This window comes from Asterias amurensis, chromosome 5 (assembly GCF_032118995.1).
Source record: "Asterias amurensis chromosome 5, ASM3211899v1".
Classification (NCBI taxonomy): domain Eukaryota; kingdom Metazoa; phylum Echinodermata; class Asteroidea; order Forcipulatida; family Asteriidae; genus Asterias; species Asterias amurensis.
In genome coordinates this window covers 24,333,054-24,352,054 of record NC_092652.1, presented here as the reverse complement: position 1 = coordinate 24,352,054, position 19,001 = coordinate 24,333,054, and the positions used below count along the sequence as shown (strand labels likewise).

The following is a 19,001-nucleotide window of genomic DNA, read 5'->3' as shown; positions in this document are numbered from 1 at the left end:
CAGAACTGGTCCTAAGTTAGGACCAGTTACTCATCCTAACTTAGGACTGGTCCTATCTCTTAGCATTGCCTAGGACTAGTCCTAAGTTAGGACTACCTTTGTGAAATCCACCCCAGGTCCATTGTTGAGTTTTTTATTGACATTAGAAAAGGAACAAAACCCAGAGCATACTCTCCTGAAAGCCAATCAACATGAAAGAACTACTTTGAGCTTGTAACATTAATTAATAAAAACGAGACCTGTTTTTATTAGACGTGTCTCGGGTCTGCACGAAAAATAACCTAACTATTATCTAAGGCGATCTTAATTGAAAAAACTGGCCTTTGTTAAACGCCGGAAGTAATTCATGACGGTACGGTCAAAGTAAATTCTAGTAATATCACTCAAGAGGCACTCGCGTACATTGTAACACAGAGTCATTGCTGAAGTTGTTTTTGTTGTGTAATGTCTTATTCGTAAGGGTTGGTTAATGAAACCTACCTCCATACCTCCATGCTGAAACCAGTCAGTTGTAATGTGGAGGAAGTAGCTATACAGTATAGTGCGGAAGTTAGGCCTGTTTTTGTTTTCATGTTAACATGGTGGAGGGTGGATGTCGATGTCTAAAGGATACCACCAATGGTGGCCTTTGGTATCCTCATTTTGATTAGGTGATATCCAACGTGGGTGCAGTGATGCACCCCAATTAAAGGTAGTGATCAATTTTAGTTGTAATGAAAGAGAATAATTACTTTGATAATTAATGATGTACATACATCACTTGTTATCAGCCTCGGCACTGTTGCGCGTCATCGTCCGTAGTGACAATGACGCCAATAATATTGTGAAGACGTTGTATCTTGACAACGATGGCAGAAATGACGACAAGGGAATAATATTAAAGTAAATTGTTGACATTTGTATTGATAACATTGCTATGGATTTGTTGAGAAAAGCAAAAACTAGTTGTTTTCCACGTTAAAGGGACACATTGCCTTGGATCGGACGAGTTGGCAGCATAAAAAAGCATTTGTAACCGTTTGTTATAAAATGCACATGGTTGGAAAGATGTTTTAAAAGTAGAGTACAATGATCCACACAAATTTGCCCTGAAATTGCGTGGTTTTCCTTTTGCTTTGCAAACTAACACGGTCGGCCAATGGCCAACGGCCAAAGACCAACTCGACCGGTTCAAGACAACGTGTTCCTTTAAAGGGGTTGCGCATTACTATATAATGAGTACACGCCAAGCAATGTACATCTATCATTTCCCCAAACTTGTTACTATCACTAAAGTTCGCACTACATTCCGGTACTGGGGTTCTGTGTCCACTCTTGGGGGTTCTGATACCTAGAAATTTAGTTTAAAGGCAGTGGACACTATTGGTAATTACTCAAAACAATTATTAGCATAAAACCTTTCTTGGTGACGAGTAATGGGGAGAGGTTGATGGTATAAAACATTGTGAGAAACGGCTCCCTCTGAAGTGCCATAGTTTTTGAGAAAGAAGTAATTTCCACGAATTTGATTTCGAGACCTCAGATTTAGAACTTGAGGTCTCAAAATCAACCATCTAAACGCACACAACTTCGTGTGACAAGGGTGTTTTTTTTTCTTTCATTAATATCTCGCAACTTCGATGAACGATTGAGCTCAAATTTTCACAGGTTAGTTATTTTATGCATATGTTGAGATACACCAACTGTGAAGGCTAGTCTTTGACAATTACCAATAGTGTCCACTGCCTTTAACTGTTTGTTGTTGTTTTTCGTCTGGTTTCACACACAGTGAAATGTGTATAGCTCCTAACAGGTGCCATGCTCGTTAATTTCACTAGCAATGAAGCAGTTTCAGATTGGAATTACATTACATTCTTTTTTGGAAAGAACTGTGAAAGAACTGTGGCATTAATAAATTCATTTGTATGACGTATTTTTGTTTTGACGGAATCACTGTTTAACATAGAGCTGCCTATACCTTTTCAATATCCGATAGTTAGCCAATCCATCATGTGAACTTGCCTAATTTACAACTGGTACAGTTGTCTGTACATCCTATTCTTGGAACCTATTTAATAATAGTATCTTCAACTTCTAAACATTAAAGGCAGTGGACACAATTGGTAATTTCTCAAAATAATTATTGGCATAAAACCTTTATTGGTGACGAGTAATGGGGAGAGGTTGATAGTATAAAACATTGTGAGAAACGGCTCCCTCTGAAGTGCCATAGTTTTCGAGAAAGAAGTAATTTTCCACGAATTTGATTTCGAGACCTCAGATTTAGAACTTGAGGTCTCGAAATCAACCATCTAAACGCACACGACTTCGTGTGACAAGGGTTATTTTTCTTTCATTATTATCTCGCAACTTCGATGACCGATTGAGCTCAAATTTTCACAGGTTTGTTATGTTATGCATATGTTGAGATACACCAACTCTGAAGGCTAGTCTTTGACAATTACCAATAGTGTCCACTGCCTTTAATGATATCAAAATCTGTGGAATCTAATGTACTGTTTTTTGTTTTGTTTTTATTTAGGGGGGGGGGTAGCTATGTCAATATATCAATCACTGTGATAGGCAATATGACGGTTGGAATCATTGCCGTAACAAAAAATCATTCCTCAACTTGTAATTGGTTGTACTGATTTTGACCATCTTTAAAGGTTTGACATTCAGTATTATGAAGTGTTTCTATTGTAACTTTTAAAAGTTAAATCGATTGATTTATATCAATCGTTCTTGAGTGAAATTGAAATAATTGAACGGGTACACGTTTCTCGACCGAACACAAATTAGTAAGAAACACGACACCCCCACCCTTACAAACCCCATCCTAAAAAAAAACACCTTACAAGACACACCTTTGAAATAGTTGATGTTGTATTTAATTAATTAGATTTCAACTTAAAGACCTGAACACTATTGGTAATTGTCAAAGACTAGTCTTCACAGTTGATGTATCTCAACATATGCATAAAATAACAAACCGGTGAAAATTTGAGCTCAATTGGTCGTCGAAGTTGCGAGATATTAATGAAAGAAAAAACACCCTTGTCACACCATGTTCACACGAAGTTGTGTGCTTTATGCTTGATTTCGTGACTCTAAATGTGAGGTCTCGAAATCAAATTCGTGGAAAATTACTTCTTTTCTCGAAAACTACGTCACTTCAGAGGGAGCCGTTTCTCACAATGATTTATACTATCAACCTCTCCCCATTACTCGTAATCAAGAAAGTTTTTAAGATAACATTTATTTTGAGTAATTACCAATAGTGTCCACTGCCTTTAAGTGATTAGAGCTTATAATTTTCAGCCTCGCCCCCACCCTCCCGCCCCTCCACCCCAACACATGCAAGCCTCTCTCATGCACTCAATAATATTATCATTCTAATCCTACACGTTATCGACAAACAACACGAGCACTCCGGCCGAACCTTCACCACTATAATTTATCCCTTTCCGAATTCGGTTGAAGGCACTCCGTGAAATTGCCCTGACCTTCATAAAAGATGAACAATAATTCAATAAAAGCCTACAATCAGATATCCATGTTTGTATTTGGAAAGAATCCATTTTTGATTTTGTACAGTACAATAATTTTCCCCCGAAGTATTGCCATTTTCCATTGCCCGGAGCCGTGTTTTTATGGTATTGCATGCCTATATTTTAAAAGTAGGCCTATTTTGTGACTGAATAATTTTTGTTTCAGGCTTAGTTTTTAAAGACATCTTCTATTGATTGAATTTGTTCTCTCTTTTTTACGATTCAGTTCTTCGTGGAACTTCTTCACACAAAAAAAAAAAAAAAAAAAAAAAAGAAGAAGAAGAAGAAGAGAGAAAGGCATTAAAGTCACACTGTAAGCTGTTGAAGACGAATTATTTTTCCATGGCGTAGGCAGGAACTGTAAAAGGCCATTTTTGTGAAGGCCCTTTTCGAAACTACGGCTTCGGTTTTGGATTCGGCTTCAGGCTCCGTTCTCTCGTCTGAAGCCCAGAGCACGTATACGCAAGGCGTGCGCAAAATATCAAAACACTCGCGGGGCCAAGCTAGGCAGAAGCCGAATCCAAAGCCGAAGCCTCGGTTTCAAAGGGCTATAGTACGCATGCGTGAACTTAAAGACCACCAACGCTCACATATTGAAAAACACAATTTCGAATGTTGAATTAAAAATATTACGTGGATCTTGATTGAAAAGGGAAAATGTATTAAACACCAGTCATGAAGCAATGTGATGCAACTCAGACCAGGTTGATGTAGGTTGGTGTAGTGGTAACTTGCCTCGCCTTCCACCTCTGGCGCCCCCATTCGTTTCCCACCAGGGGCACTGTGTGGATTGGGTTTTCAGTCCCTACTTGACTGTGTGGGTTTTTTCCTGGAATAATTCTCTGCGGTTTTCCTCCCACATCTAAAACTGAAATTTCTTCATCATCTTCTTTTCTCATTCTGCTCTAATTTGAGCGTTGAGAATATTTATCAAGATCCAGATACAGACCCCCCAAAACACGAAACAAAAACAACAACAACAACAACAATAATAACAACAACATTATTCTCGACCCTCGTATATGGGCCACCGTACGCTGACTAAAACAAAGCGCTGTTTTGACGTCCTTCAAAACCTAATTGCAACGGCTAAACCTCTATTGTTTCACGTCTTGTTCTGCGTTTCTAGTAAACGTATATTCAGCCATTAGCAACACTGTGCCAACGGTGTTGAGGATCGTCGTTCAAGGTGAACTCGCGCCATAACCGGAACCAGCGTCAAATACAGTCATTAAGGACAAAGCACGACAAGGCAGGCGCTAACGACCAGCGAAAAGTGGCCAACCGGCGCAAAACACACACCTCTGGCCTACTTTTACTTCAACACTGACCACAAAATACACATAGAAAAAAAATGTTGGATTAATAATATACTTTTGGAGAGTCAAAAAAAATATTCACAAACTGCGTCATTTTTTTTTTTTTGCGTGCATTACAATGATGTGTGCATCCATCTCCAGTTCATGCATCGTTTGTCATGTCTTGATGTTTCTTTGAAAATTGCGCCTTCATTGTTTTCCCCAGTTCATGCGAATCGTCCAGCTAAAAGTGCAAAATTAATCATAAACAAGCTCGAGAGCAGCCAGCAAATGAGGCGTGACAGAATAAAGTAGGTCATGTGTTGCTCTTTTTTCCCCGTTTATTTTTGGAGTTGTCCCTTTTTTTTACGATGATCTCATACGTGAAAATTACATCCTTGTGGACAACTTTAAAAGTTGTGATTAACCACTCATCCCGAATCCTTTACCCAAACCCAACAAAAACAATCAGTATAATAATAGGCTGGTTCACATAGTAGTAGCGGCAAGGACCCAATGCCCGTCTGGCTGCGGTCGCTAGCGGATTCGTCAGCGACAATTTGAAGGCAACACACGATGATTGGCGGCCTATTCAAAATTGCGATTCGCAGCCCCTTATTCGTCATGTGTGAGCCAGCCTTCAGCCCCGTCCCTCGACTTCATTTCACCCAGGATTTTAAGGGCGGGGTTTAGACCTTCCCATTGTTGGTACTATACAGAACGTTTGAACGTTAATAAAACATCTTGTTAAAACTACTGATGTTTAAAACCAAATTCAACATTTTTTTTTGCAAATGAATTTACAATGAAAGTAAAACCAACTCCCATGATTGGCTGCTTATTTCATACAAATTCAACACTTTTTGATTTATTTTTAACATTAAAAACTGTGGCTAAAACATTATGTGTGCTATTATTGTTCGAACTGTGGCTTTCCTGTTTAATTGCAATAGAGCCCAATGGCTTCCTTCCAATATTGTCGAACTTCAGCTGGAAAAAACTCGTTCTGTGACTTTGTGCAATAGAAATGTTTATCATATGTAATACTCCCCCCCCCCCCGGATTCTTTTCCCGCCCCTGCATCCACCCCTTGAAGTGACACAACACTCCGACCGGGGTGAAGAGGTAAAACGCCAGCCATCCGGACATTACAAATTACTTGAATAACATGTTTATCATCATTTTGTCGTTACTTTTGTACACATGACGCTCACAATAGTCCTTTGTTAATGAATTAACCGCGCCGTGAATAGGTGTTTACGTTTTTGATGCCGAATTTCTAAATTAGATTTAATTAATTTGTCTGGCATCTTCATGAAAATATCGAGTGAATTGATTGTTAAATCTTTTTCAATAAAGTGTGTCATAAGTAATTTCATAAGAAAAATGACTGAGACTCGGTGATGGTCTGGCTTCTCCAAAATGTCAACCAGAAACAATGTCAACAGATCACACAAAACAACCGAACCGTTGTATAATCGCGTTAAACCGTTGCAACAGCATGAGGGCGCTATACCATCATGTTGTTGTGAAACCAAGAGTCAATAGGTGCGTTCGTTTAGCTTCCCCGGGTCGACCCCGGTGTGTGGCGGTTTTTTTTTTCCTAGGACGAACGTGTGCAGATAATTACCCACGTCCGTCCTAGAAAAAAAAGCGACACACCAGGGTCGACCCAGGGAAGCTAAACGAACGCATCCAATAATTCACAGAATGTAATGATTGTACCCGAAAGTTTTCCTCCTTTGTCAATGCTTGTTTTGTTGGGGGTGTTGTAAGTTTTTAAATGGTGTTTTTCTTGTGGGCTACTATTCCTTGTGCAGATAACTTGTATACGCAGCATGCGGCACTACATTTTCTTTGACAAAATTTAACACATTTCAGCCTCTACGATCTGTCCATTTTCATTTTATGGGCACCATGCAGCCTGTATTTGTATGCGCATTCTACAAGTCCAATCAAGACAAAACAAAGCTTAAATTGATTTCTTAGGTTTAACGTACGCATTCAAATGACACCATGTGTTTTTTGTCTACATTCAAATCAAACTTGCATAAAACAGTTCAGCAATGTTGTTTTTTATCTTGGTTAGCAAAATAAACGCCAATAACCCTTTTCGAACGACAATTTCATGTTTTCCCTCTGTATTTTCATGTTACAAACCTTTTCAATTGATTAAATCAAATTACCGCAATTTGGGTGACCTCTCTTTTTGATAAACTATACATGGCAAGTTCAATTAAGGTTAACCAAAACAATTGTTTGTGGAATCTTTAATAAGTCAGCAGTGAGGTATGGAGTACGGTTAGGACTTTTCGCTTTTCAATGCAGGATCATTCCTTCTAACAAGTATCCTTATTCGAGTTGATCTTGCTAAATCTTTGAGATCCATGTTTGAAATAATTGATAAGGAAAAGAAGAAAAACACAACACAGCGCCCCCTAAAATTTGTTTCAAGCCTTTGTCTAAATGTAGCCCAAACCATAATGGGACCAAAGGTACAAGAGTGATGCTTCATTAAGCCCGTGCTTTGTTATAGGTACACACATTCCATTTATTTTTTATAAAGTAATGTCCCTGTGGAGACATCTTTTGTTCTTTCCTTTGTCCCTGTTCTTGTCATCCCCGCAGACTTTGTACACAAAATTCCTCGTGGAGCACCCTGGGCCCAATTTCATAGAGCTGCTTAAGCGCAAAATTTTGCTTAGGCAAAAAATTCATTGCTTAGTAAAATCAGATTATCGGCCAAGACTCCACTCAATTGTTATGCTAAGTAAACAACAGCTAAATACTAGTCATAAGCAATGTATATGGCATGAAATTTTGGCCAGTAACATGTGTAAAATAAGCGAGCTAGTTTCGTGCTTAAGCAAATTTTTTGCTTAAGCAGCTCTATGAAATTGGCCCCTGGTCTTTAGAAATCTACCAGCCTGGAAACTTTTGTTTTCCCCTTGTCGTTCCCCCCCCCCCCCCCCCGGTCTCCAGAAGGTAGTCCACACGTCTCAGGGGTGAGAGTCATCTCTGATTAAAAAAAGTCTGCAATAAGGATCTTAATGTAAAAAGTTATTCACGGAATTTCAACCCTTTGATAACACTTGGGGTTAATAGATAAGATGTCATAGCTTCTTTGAAAAGTATCTTAACACTTTGAGATGTATATCCAAGAGCAGAATTAGGCATCTGAAGAAAATAATGTTCCACATTAAAATTTGCATTCAGACACAAATCTGAAACTTATCACTGAAGTACTTGTGGACGTTTTCTTTATTCTCCCGGTCAGCACATTACGAAATAACATGAAATACCAACAAGGAAATGAACACTCAGTACAAGTAAAAAGTTTTAGTTTAACGCATTTATTTGTAACTCATTTAATTTGAACGCTAAAACAATGTGTTTCTCAATAAAGAGAAACAGGCGAACTATAATTATTAATACCACAATTTATAGCAATGTGTAATATAACGATCATTCATGTATCTGTCCTCAATTAATAACAATGTCAATTTCCATCCAACATCTCTTTCTAATGCCAGTAACAATATTGATTAAACCGAAATATCATTCATTCTTTCTGCCAAGTTTCCAGTTAATTTTCATTCATTGATTAACACCTCACAACCCTTTTCCGGTATAATACATTATTGTTGGCTTGGCTCTTATGTTCGCTTACATTTTTGACCCAAAACCTGAAAACAACGCGTGAAACATTTTAATGTCGGGTGTGGACGATGGAAACGGCAAATAAATTAGTTTAAGGTGGTCTTGATATTTCTAAAAAAATTACTTATGTCGGCTGACGAGAATTTTCATAAATTTAATGATTTACTGGTCTCCTACGTTATTTGTTCCAAGAAAGCTGTCCTTGAAAGTTTTAGGGATTGTGACAGTATTGGCTATTCGCTAAGAAAAAAACTTGACAAATATTGTGTCAATAGTTGTTAAAATATATAAATATGTAATTGTGGGCCATTTAGCTAACATCTCGGCATTTAAACCTTTAAAATTAAGCTTAAATGCACTGGAAACTATCGGTAATTGTCAAAGACTAGTCTTCACAGTTAGTGTATCTCAACATATGCATAAAATAACAAACCTGTGGAAATATGATTACTGCTTCTTATTTTAGACTTTAATCCTTACCCAAAGGACCTTTAAATAAGTGTGATAAACTTGCTGGAAATCTAGTAAATTAAAACATTAGCGGGTATACTAAGATAATCACAACACCTTATAATGTATAACGCCTACATCTTGACAATTCTTAGGAAACAAACACATTTTCCCTGCTTAGTTTGTGTGTGATTTTTTTATATAAACATGATTGTACGAAGTTCTGAGTCCTTAATCATCTATAACTAAATTTGATATGATTTTAATGAGCTCATAGTTCATTCGTGGGATTAAAATTTAGTATTACTATTATTTTGGTTAGCAGTGTCATAGTGGTCTTCTCTACATGTAAAGTGCATTATATTATTAGTTCATTTGCATTGTTGTGTGCAAACTCTAGCACCAATGTATCAAACCATGGAAGACGAAATAACTGAAGGAGTAATTATGAACAACAGCAAGCCAGTGATATTTATATCTTCAAGTTTTCATGAAAATCGAAGACAGCTAACTCCATCAATTAAGGAGGTGTACAGAAATTGGGAAATTGTTAGCCTAGTTCTTTTGGCATGTGACTAATTCATAACAATTTAACTTAATGATTGATGGATAAGCTGTGAATAATTAATGCAAGATTAAAAACCTAAAACACATTAAATTAGATTCTATTTCCAGTGTCCAGATTTACACAGGAACTGCATTTTGTTTAAACTCTCATCAAAATATACATAGTTCATTAGTTTGAAAACATTGTACAACTACTACAATCCAAGTGATGTGTTCATTTTAAATTAAATGTAAACTTTTGAAGTACCATAATGATTTGATTAGTTTTGTATAGAAGGCATATCTTTAAAACAGTTCATTTAAGACACTATGTAGTCTTAAGAAACCCAATAACATCCACTGGTCCAAACGGTCTTTTGACAGTTATCATTTTGTTCAATTGCAATTACAGTAGCCTTTTTGAAATGTGGTCACTATAAAAGGGCACTGCTTGGTTAGGGTTAACACAGAAACATCTACCAAAACTGTAAAATGTCATAGTGTAAAAATGGCGTATGTTATGTAATTCAGTGTTTCATCTTCCTTCCCCCACCCCCCCCCCCCCTGTTAATGTCTGCTGGATTACATAAGATGAATTAACTAGTAAACTTGCTGGTACTGCCAAGTGTAAATTTTCATTTTTAGGAGTGTAACTGGCTCTGAAAAGAGCGGGGTGCTCTCGACGTTTCAAACAGTATACTCTGCTCATCTATATAGGCGAGCGGAGTATACTGTTTAAAACGTTGAGATGAGCAGAGTATACTGTTTCAAACGTTGACACCACACCAGCTCTTTTTAGAGCCAACACTTCTCCAAAAGACATTTTGCACATCGTTGTACCACAGACTGCAAGTTTACTATTTAAAGTTATTTTTTATCTCATTTTCCACACCATGCAATCTTCAAACACCACTTTGGAATACTTAATGTTTTATCCTTTGGAGAAAGGCTTTATCAAATTCTAAACATGACTTTCTCATTATTAAATTGTGTTTATTAAATCAATTGTCTATAAGTTCTTTTCTAATCATGTCAACAAATTTGAAACAATCGCTGATTGAAAGGGAATAAATCAATTTTGATATGGTAACTCCCATGCTTCAATAAATAATAGTTAAATAGTCATTAAGAAGTACACATATTTTGAATATCACTAAAAAAAGGAATAAGTTAATTTCATTTTAAAATATCAACTTCATTAATGAAACGACCAAAATTATGAACATCCATATAGTAACTTGTAGGCACATTTTGTTAAACCTCTTGTCAATTTTAATTGATTTGTGGTAATGATTATATCAACATCGATTTTGGAACACTGATTTTTGTTCAAAATGACAAGAAAATGTGCCTCTAAAAATAATATAACGGGCTTTCACCAACACATTTAAAAAATCAAACAAAATGCAAAACACACTGCGTAAAAACTCACAGGTTTGGATCAATCTTAAAATCGAATTTAAAAATGGATAGTTACTTAAACTCTATGAAGACTTGAGTCGAGTGAGAGGGTTCTTTGAATCAATGCGTCAGTCTGATGACTGCAGAGTCAGGTTGTCTTTGGACATTTGCAGAGCACACCACAAAGCTGTGCGGCTTGAGCGAGTCGCCAAGGCCAACTTCTGAATAACATCCACCAAAACATTGCCTACAAAATAAAAGGAATGGGAAAAGAATGTATAAGCAGGGTTGAAAGTCATTACTATTGAAAAAGTCTGAAACTTGGATACAAATTCAAAAAGTATGTTAAAGCGATGCCATTTCCCTTTTGTAAAACTACTGGGGTTATAGATTCCAAGGAGCTTTTGGAAACAGTATTCAAATCACTAGAGAAGTAGACCAATGAGCAGGATTTCTTTATTTGTGGAAAAATATATTGCCTAATTTTCTTTACCAGGCCGACATAAAGGTCTGAATTCAGCCAAAAGTCAGAACAATCTCATCCCTGTATAAGTATAAAGCTACAAAAAATGACAAGAAGGTTGAAGGAAAACCTTATTCCCGAAGAGGTACTGTCTGAGTTGAGACAAATCGATTCATCCCAACCTGTTTTTTATGTAGTCAAATAATACAGAGTCTTTCCCCACAAAAAGGTCTGAAAGTTGCAGCAAAATTTGCAATAACACAATTTCCACTTTTTGATAACTCCTACAAATACATATTTTATACTGTTTTTTCTTTTTTTTTCATTTCTTATTCCTATCAGAGGTTAACTTTTATTATACACAAAATCAACACTGAATCAAAGCCTGTGTTCAAAAGTCTGGTAATTTGTGTGTACGGGACTGTTTGTTATTTATTTCTGGCCACACAGGCCATGTCCTCTGTTGCCCCTGGTCCTGCCCCTTCAAAAAGTTTCCCAAAGACTTCAAGATTTTCCAATGGAAGTGCCCATTGCAAAATTAAAATGGACTTGCCATCTCAAAGATGAAATTCCAGGCATGTGACTCTCTTATCAGAAGGAAGGAGAAAGTTGGCAATAAGAGTTATGAGGTATCACTGGAGCGGAGTGATGTACAAATTTTAATTTAATAATCTTTGTTCAACCCTAAATCATTTAAAATTTACCTAGCCAGTTTCCCATGTGGTTTCTAAGATTTCTTAAATAATAAAAATTTGCATCCCCTTCAGGTGATCCCCTGGCTGCCGCTTCCCAGGTTGTATCGAATGTTGGGTGTGATCTTACACAGCAGTTAACAGTTGTATGGCTTCTGAACCTGACTGGCACCCCAAACAAAGATATTGACAAAATAGGGAAACCGCCAACATAGGGCTAGCAGATGGCTCTGGTAGAGCGCCGGCACCTTTTCTGGAGGGAGTCCTACTCTCGTCAATTTTTCTTTGTGACACACCACATCAAACTCAATAAGAACAATTCAAACCTTTGTGCTCAGCAGCCTCTTCACTGTCATCCTGCTGACGTCTTCCCGGCCCTCGTCTCAGAAGCTCCTCTCTTCGCCTAACCTCCTGAATCGCCTCGACCCAGTTCTCAAGGTATGCATCGATGCGTGGGTGGACGGCATCACCACACAGACCGCCAATCTTACTCATCAATGTAGAGACCTGCAGCAAATTACCAAATTGGATAATAAATCATGATTATTTGACCCAATATCACTAATCTGCCTGAGTTTGATGAGGCTGCGTCAAATTTTTTGATATTAACTAAGCCTCGATGAAGGCTGTCTTTCTTGGGGGTGGTAGAGTATCCTCGCGCAGAAAGAATGATATTTAACAACCCAAGTCCAGGTTTAGAGTCCATTGGGACGATCAACATGCACACACAGCACACATGCACACAATCCATGCATGGTGCCTGTGGGGACAACAGCCTGGATGATTCTGTAGCTGCATTTTTGTGTTTTTCTTTATATTCACTTTGGATTTCCAGAGGAGTTTTATTGGCAAGCCGGGTGGGGTTCATTATAATGGCCAATCACGCTCGTAGCTGTTACCTCCACAATGATGTGCGTTTACTCATCAACTTATATGTCACAGCAAGGAGTTTCTAGATCAACCAATAACCAACGAAAATACATGGTTGTTAACAGTAGCGTAAAGCCTCGGGGTAGCAGGATCAAGGGTCGACGACGAATAGTCACACACAATGGGAGGGGGAGGAGGGGAGCAGGATTAAAAAAAGTTGGTATTATACCATCCTCCTCCATTACCATTGGTTTTGTACACAAAATGCAAAGCGAGGTAGTCCTCAGTACACCTTTTCCCTGGATTCTTTTTGCTAAAGTTCTTGGCGTGAATGTTTAGAAATGGCCACCTGTATACTCACAGTGTATGTGTAAAGAGCATGACTGCATTTAACAGTTCCAAGCAGCGAGCGTGGGTATGCTTGGAGTCTAGGGCAAACTAAGTGAGGCAAATTGCAACTTAACCGTTCCGTCCAGCCGGCGCGCCTTGATCAAGGCTTATACTAGACTGCCCTAATATCCCCATGCCAGAGATTCGCAAGTTAAGTTCCCCTGAATTGAAAAAGAGATTGTGTTTCTTACTCTACTGTGCTCTTTATAGAAGTCAACAATCAGCCTGTCCAGACTGGTAGGATTATCTGGTAACTGAGGAGTCTGTATGGTGTTGGCGCTGGAAATACGACGACCAGGATTCATGCGAGCTAGCTCTACTTCAGTCTGAAAAGAAACCAAACCAAACCATTCAAATTTAAATATTAGCACTAGGTCTGCACAATGACAATGGCCAAAATATGGTAGTCCCTATTTCAATATTCTTTTCTATGTGTTATCCTCTGAACTTTTAAGTTTAAAAATGTCTAAAGCTTTAGTCACTGTTTTTGCGCACTTGCACTGATTCAAAATTTAAGTGCCCCACCCAATCTCAAAGATTATGACAAGAATTTACAAGTTTTAACACAACACTGAGTATATCCATCACCATCAGGCAAATTGTACATGTTGCCTAGCTGATTGGTTAATAGCACCTGACCCTTGTTCGGTCTTTCCGATCATCAGGTTTTGGGTTTGAGTCTTCTTTGTGGCACTTGTTCCCTTCAGCAAGAAACTTTACCATTATTGTTTTGTCCTTCGGATGAGATCTTAAACCATGGGTCCAATGTAGACTGGGGTTGGTAGTACACGTTAAACAACACAGAACACTTATTTTGAACAGTAGGGGTAAACCCCAGTGTTTCTGGTTCATTTACAACTTTAAATATTCCTCAGGCTTGTGAGGAATTAAGTTCACTTATGAGGCATTCTTGGTTTCAATAGTAGAAATGAATGATGCACCACAAAGATAATGCCCACCGTCATTCCCGCTCAATGAGGTCACTGCTCAATGACCTGTTTTAGATAAAACAACCTCCCTCAAAACAGTTCTTTTTGAAAAAAATTACCTTCTTTCGTTCTTTTTCGATGCTGTAGAATTGGTAGTAGCATTCTTCCAGTTGAACGTGCAACTGTCCCAAGTAGTTCTGGTTGTCATTTTGCTGACACTGCTGAGACTGCTGCCAAAAAGCCATGTTTGGACTCCCAGACTGATTGTGAATTTGAGGTCTCACGGGGAAGATCGGATTTTGAAAATGACCCCCAGAGCTTGGGGTCTTCTGGCTGTGACTTGGATACCTTCCGGATGCCTGATGTGGAGATGGCATACGCTGCATAGGGAACTGATAATTGGGCACTTGGTTTTGTCCAAACGGGTTAGATGCATTCATGTTCCTTTGAATTTGGTTTTGATCGAAAGCCATAGTGTTGGTTCGGAGATTCAGATTACCCTTGGTCAAGAGATTGTTGAAGTTGGTCCAGTTGTTGGCCATGTTCATCTGCTGCATCAGGTGGGTCTTGGCGTCCTGATTGGCAAATGGCAAGTTCATAGCCTGCTGTTGTTCATTCATTGGAAACTGCTGCGCTGATCTACTTGGTGGTCTTGGAAACTGCTGAGCTTGCTGTGCTGCGGATGTTCTCTGCCTGAAGTACTGGTGGGGATCCTCCGTAGCTTGTGTATCCCTAGCGCCATCTTGTCCCCCACGACCACTACCCATGGATTGACTTGTAAGATTTAACCTGGAAGCACCGTACTGATTCTCTGAGTTAGGAAAAACGATATTCCTACAGTCCCCTCCTGAATTAGGCAAAACACCCTGAAAAGACCTCTCAGGGAAGTTCGCTTTGAATTCGTGCGGCTCCGAATTCTCCCCCTTCATGAAGTTTGGAGCGCTGTGAAAATAATCTTGCATCCTCTTGTGGTTTTCTGCATCAGCTGCCATAGGTTGCTGTAGGGGTGAACCAGTAGCTGGTGTTATGTTTCCTTGTTGGCCTTCATTTGCTGGGATGCCTGGATACATCTCACTAAATAAGGCTGGATGCTCAGGTCTCTCTGTGATCCCTGAAAGTAAAAAGAAAAAAACACTCAAGAAAACAAGCGGATTAGTTTTATAAATGCTAGCAGTGAGTTTTGTTGCATTTTCAGCAAGACAACTTGTTTCTGTGGATGTCTAGGGGTAAGACATTTGCTCTAGCAATGATTTTTGGTATAAATATTAAGTAATAAGCCAGAAGGGTAGCCGATTGGGTGAATCTAAAATAATTTTTGATTCAACAAAGAGTTAAGACTAGTCTTATCTAGAGTTAGGATGAGTTACTCATCCTAACTTAGGACTAGCCATACGTTCTTCATATCCTAGGACTAGTCCTAAGTTAGGATTAGTCCTTACTCTTTGTGAAATCGACCCCTAAACATGAAACCTCAGGACTAACATCCTTGGGCTCTACCAACTGAGGTGTTGGTGTTGGTGGTTTCCCTATTTCATCAATGTCTATGTGCGGGGTTGCCAGTCAGAAGCCATCAATTCGTAACTGCTTTATGTAATAAATAATGATAAATCTCATACAACATTGAATCTATATTTAATGGTTCTATGACAAACCTGGAGGGAATCTTGGATGCACTGAGCTTTCATGACTTCTTTCAACTTTAGTTTTGGCCCAGGCAGAAGAGACAGTATCAGCATGAGTTCTGATATGCAGACCCTGAAACCTGGAATAAGTTATAAAATGAATCATTACTACAAATCACCAACAGTATGCCATCTTTTTAACATGAAATGGCACAGTTGGATGCACTGCATGCACAAGGAACACAATGGCAGCACAAAATACACTTTTTGCTGTAACTCACTATCCACTTGGAAAAAAATTCAGAAAACTGAAATTCAAAATTTTTGTTTTAAGAAGACTGCCTGAAACTAACACTTCTAAATCGCCTTTTGTGACATGGCTCTTACAAACTTGATCAGAGAAATGAACTATGACTGGTGCTACTCACTTGGATGTAACTTCATTTGCTGGCTATTGGACTTGTTCAGTGTAGTTCTTAATTGTATAATGTGAATTCATGGCCTATGCTGCCCCTGTTCTTGGCCTTGGGGTGCCCATTCAAAAGTTTTCTTAATAGAAGTACCCTTTGCAACAGGAAAATGGCCTCGCCCTCTCAAAAATGAAAGTCCTGTACTAAGTAAGCCTAATGCTAAGTAATGGTCCAGTGTAAATTTTGAGCCCTGGATTATTGTAAATTAAGCAAAAGCGATTGCACCAAGAAATGGCATCAACCAAATTGATCTGTTAGTTAGAGTTCCCAGTAACTGGGCTGGATGTAAATCTGTAACTTACTGGTCCTTGATGGCTGAATCGAAATGCTGGTTCTGCTGAATATTCATTATTCCTGCCTCAGTATTTGGGGGACTTTCATCCAAAATCTGGCACACCAGCTCATCAAACAGTCCAGATCTGTCAAGTAAATCATCAACGACAGCTTCGCCATCACCATGGCAATCCACAGGCACTTTCCTGTTTCCAGATGAGTGGTTGGCTCTGTGGGATGGATGCATCCAGTAAGGGTGGTTAAGGTCCTGATGATGTCCCTCTAAAGTACCATTTGGTGGAAGCTGGCCATGTTCCTAAAAAGATTGAGTAGAGTTTATGACCTAAGGCACTTGATACTATTGGTAATTACTCAGAGTAGTTGTTAGCATACAAACTTACTTGGTAACAAGCAGTGGAGAGCTGTTGATAGTATAAAACATTGTGAGAAATGGCTCCCTCTGAACTAACGTGAAAGAGGTAATTTCTCACTCAAATAAGAAAATACTTCAGCTGAAGCCTTTTATAAATGCATCTGAAAGCAAACAAAGTAATGCAACAATGTATCCCCGATGCAAATTTATTGTCTATTATAACAATGTGTTTTTTCTTTCAATATTCCCCTGCAAATTCGATGAACAATTGATGAGCACAAATTTTCATAGGTTTGTTATTACATGAATAAGGAAAGGCCTGGAATTACACACAGATTTTCAAATAGAAGTGTCCTTTGCAAAATGAAAATGGTCTTGCTCTTTTCAACATGCTCAAAGATGAAATTCCAGGCCTGTAATTAGTGTTAGGATATAAACGAAGTGAGAATACTGGTCTTCACAAAACATTTCCAGGCCTTTAACCATATTTGACCTCGCAAACACTTTTTTTTTAAGCAGAGTGCAGAAAGTTGTTTGATGTTACACACAAATTTGAGCCTTTAACTTAAACCTCAAACCTTGACTGTTAAAAATTGAAAAATTGGTTTTAGCATTGAGCACGCAGGGACTTATGATTTGAGATGTAACAATGGGAATTGTTATCTAACCGATCATGCATGATAATTAGCATTAATTTAATAATTTCAATGAAAATGATAATAAATCTACCTGTAATGTGTGCACAAGTCAAAACATTCTACTATAAACAAAGTGCTCGCAAGGTTTTTGTTTTTACACACAAATTTTATTGAGTTGACTATCTGAATTGGATAATGTCATTTTTGCATTGTCATGAATTCAAGTCCAGAAGCTAACACTTTTTTGATATCCTCCACTTTATAAGCTCTGGTGTTTCTGATCAGCAGACAATGCGTGAAGTCGAGTTGCGCTGAAAGCACACAACTTCATGTGACAAGCATGACAAGGTTGTTTTTCTTTCATTATTATCTCGCAACTTCGCGACCAATTGAGCTCAAATTTTCACAGAATTGTTATTTTATGCATTTTTATGTTGAGATACACAAAAAGTGAGAAGACTGGTCTTTGACAATTACCAAGTGTCCAGTGGCAGTGTCTTTAAAAGTTTAATTTATTTTGTGGAGTAAAACAAGTTAGGCATAGTACTGTAGGTCATGTAGGTCTGCCATTGAAAAGTACGAGTCAGGTTTACTGACAATCACCAATTATCTACCTGGGAGCCCTTTACTTTTACCAGGGGTGAGAGTCATTACTAACGAAAAAGTCTGAAACTTGAATACAAATTCAAAGGTATGTTGAAATGATGCCATTTCTACTGTTTGGTAACCCCTGGGCTTGTAAATTCCAATGAGCTTTTGGAAACAGTATCCAAAGCACCAGAGAACTGGATATGCTGGAGAAGTAGACCAATTTCTTTATTTGTGGAAAACAATAATATTGTCTGGTTTTCTTCACCAGTCCGACATAAAAAGACTGAATTCAACCAAAAGACTGAACAATCTCATCCCTGTTTTACTGATTTTCTGTTATTTTAAAAATTATTAGTGTTGATTATTGACTCACCACGACGCACAGCATGACAAGTCATCAGTCAGAACACAAACAATTTCAATGGTCATCATCCCATGTACGACTCATTTGAAGTAAACACTACTGACATGACTGACTCGACTGTACACAGTCATTTCCTTTTTCAAAAGATAGATAACTCCTTCATTTCAAATTAAAAAACAAGCTTGTGAGTCTTGCAAAACAACTTACCATTGTTGTTCAAAATGTCCAAACCGCAATAACAACAGGGTTTGCAGAAGCCTCAAATTTAGACCTTGAAAAATACGATGTTTACAAACTTTCCTTCATCACTCGTTCATTGTCGACGCCCAACTATTAATAATAATCATGTATTGTTTGTGTACGCTGTACATACATGTAAATTGCATGTACACATCTTGTGTCAAAAATAACGTCTGGTATTTTTTTAGAATTACTTATATT

General features: G+C 38.2%; 1 protein-coding gene across 1 annotated transcript; it reads right to left on the bottom strand.

The window, feature by feature from the left end:
* Positions 1–8,699: 8,699 nt before the first annotated feature.
* On the bottom strand, positions 8,700–18,882 carry LOC139937722 (uncharacterized). The gene is made up of 7 exons (XM_071933006.1): positions 18,768–18,882; positions 16,624–16,910; positions 15,882–15,991; positions 14,349–15,340; positions 13,492–13,626; positions 12,367–12,547; positions 8,700–11,132 (listed from the first exon to the last, which is right to left on the bottom strand). The coding sequence occupies exons 1-7, from the start codon at positions 18,768–18,770 to the stop codon at positions 11,014–11,016; spliced, it is 1,827 nt and encodes a 608-aa protein (XP_071789107.1). The 5' UTR covers positions 18,771–18,882; the 3' UTR covers positions 8,700–11,013.
* Positions 18,883–19,001: the final 119 nt, after the last annotated feature.

Bases quoted from the DNA above. Each gene is read 5' to 3' on its own strand.
- LOC139937722 (XM_071933006.1), bottom strand. The intron at 15,341-15,881 runs GTTTGTCATAGA...TTTTACTTTCAG, and splicing joins GCATCCAAGATTCCCTCCAG to GGATCACAGAGAGACCTGAG. The intron at 11,133-12,366 runs GTTTGAATTGTT...TTTATTTTGTAG, and splicing joins AGAGGCTGCTGAGCACAAAG to GCAATGTTTTGGTGGATGTT.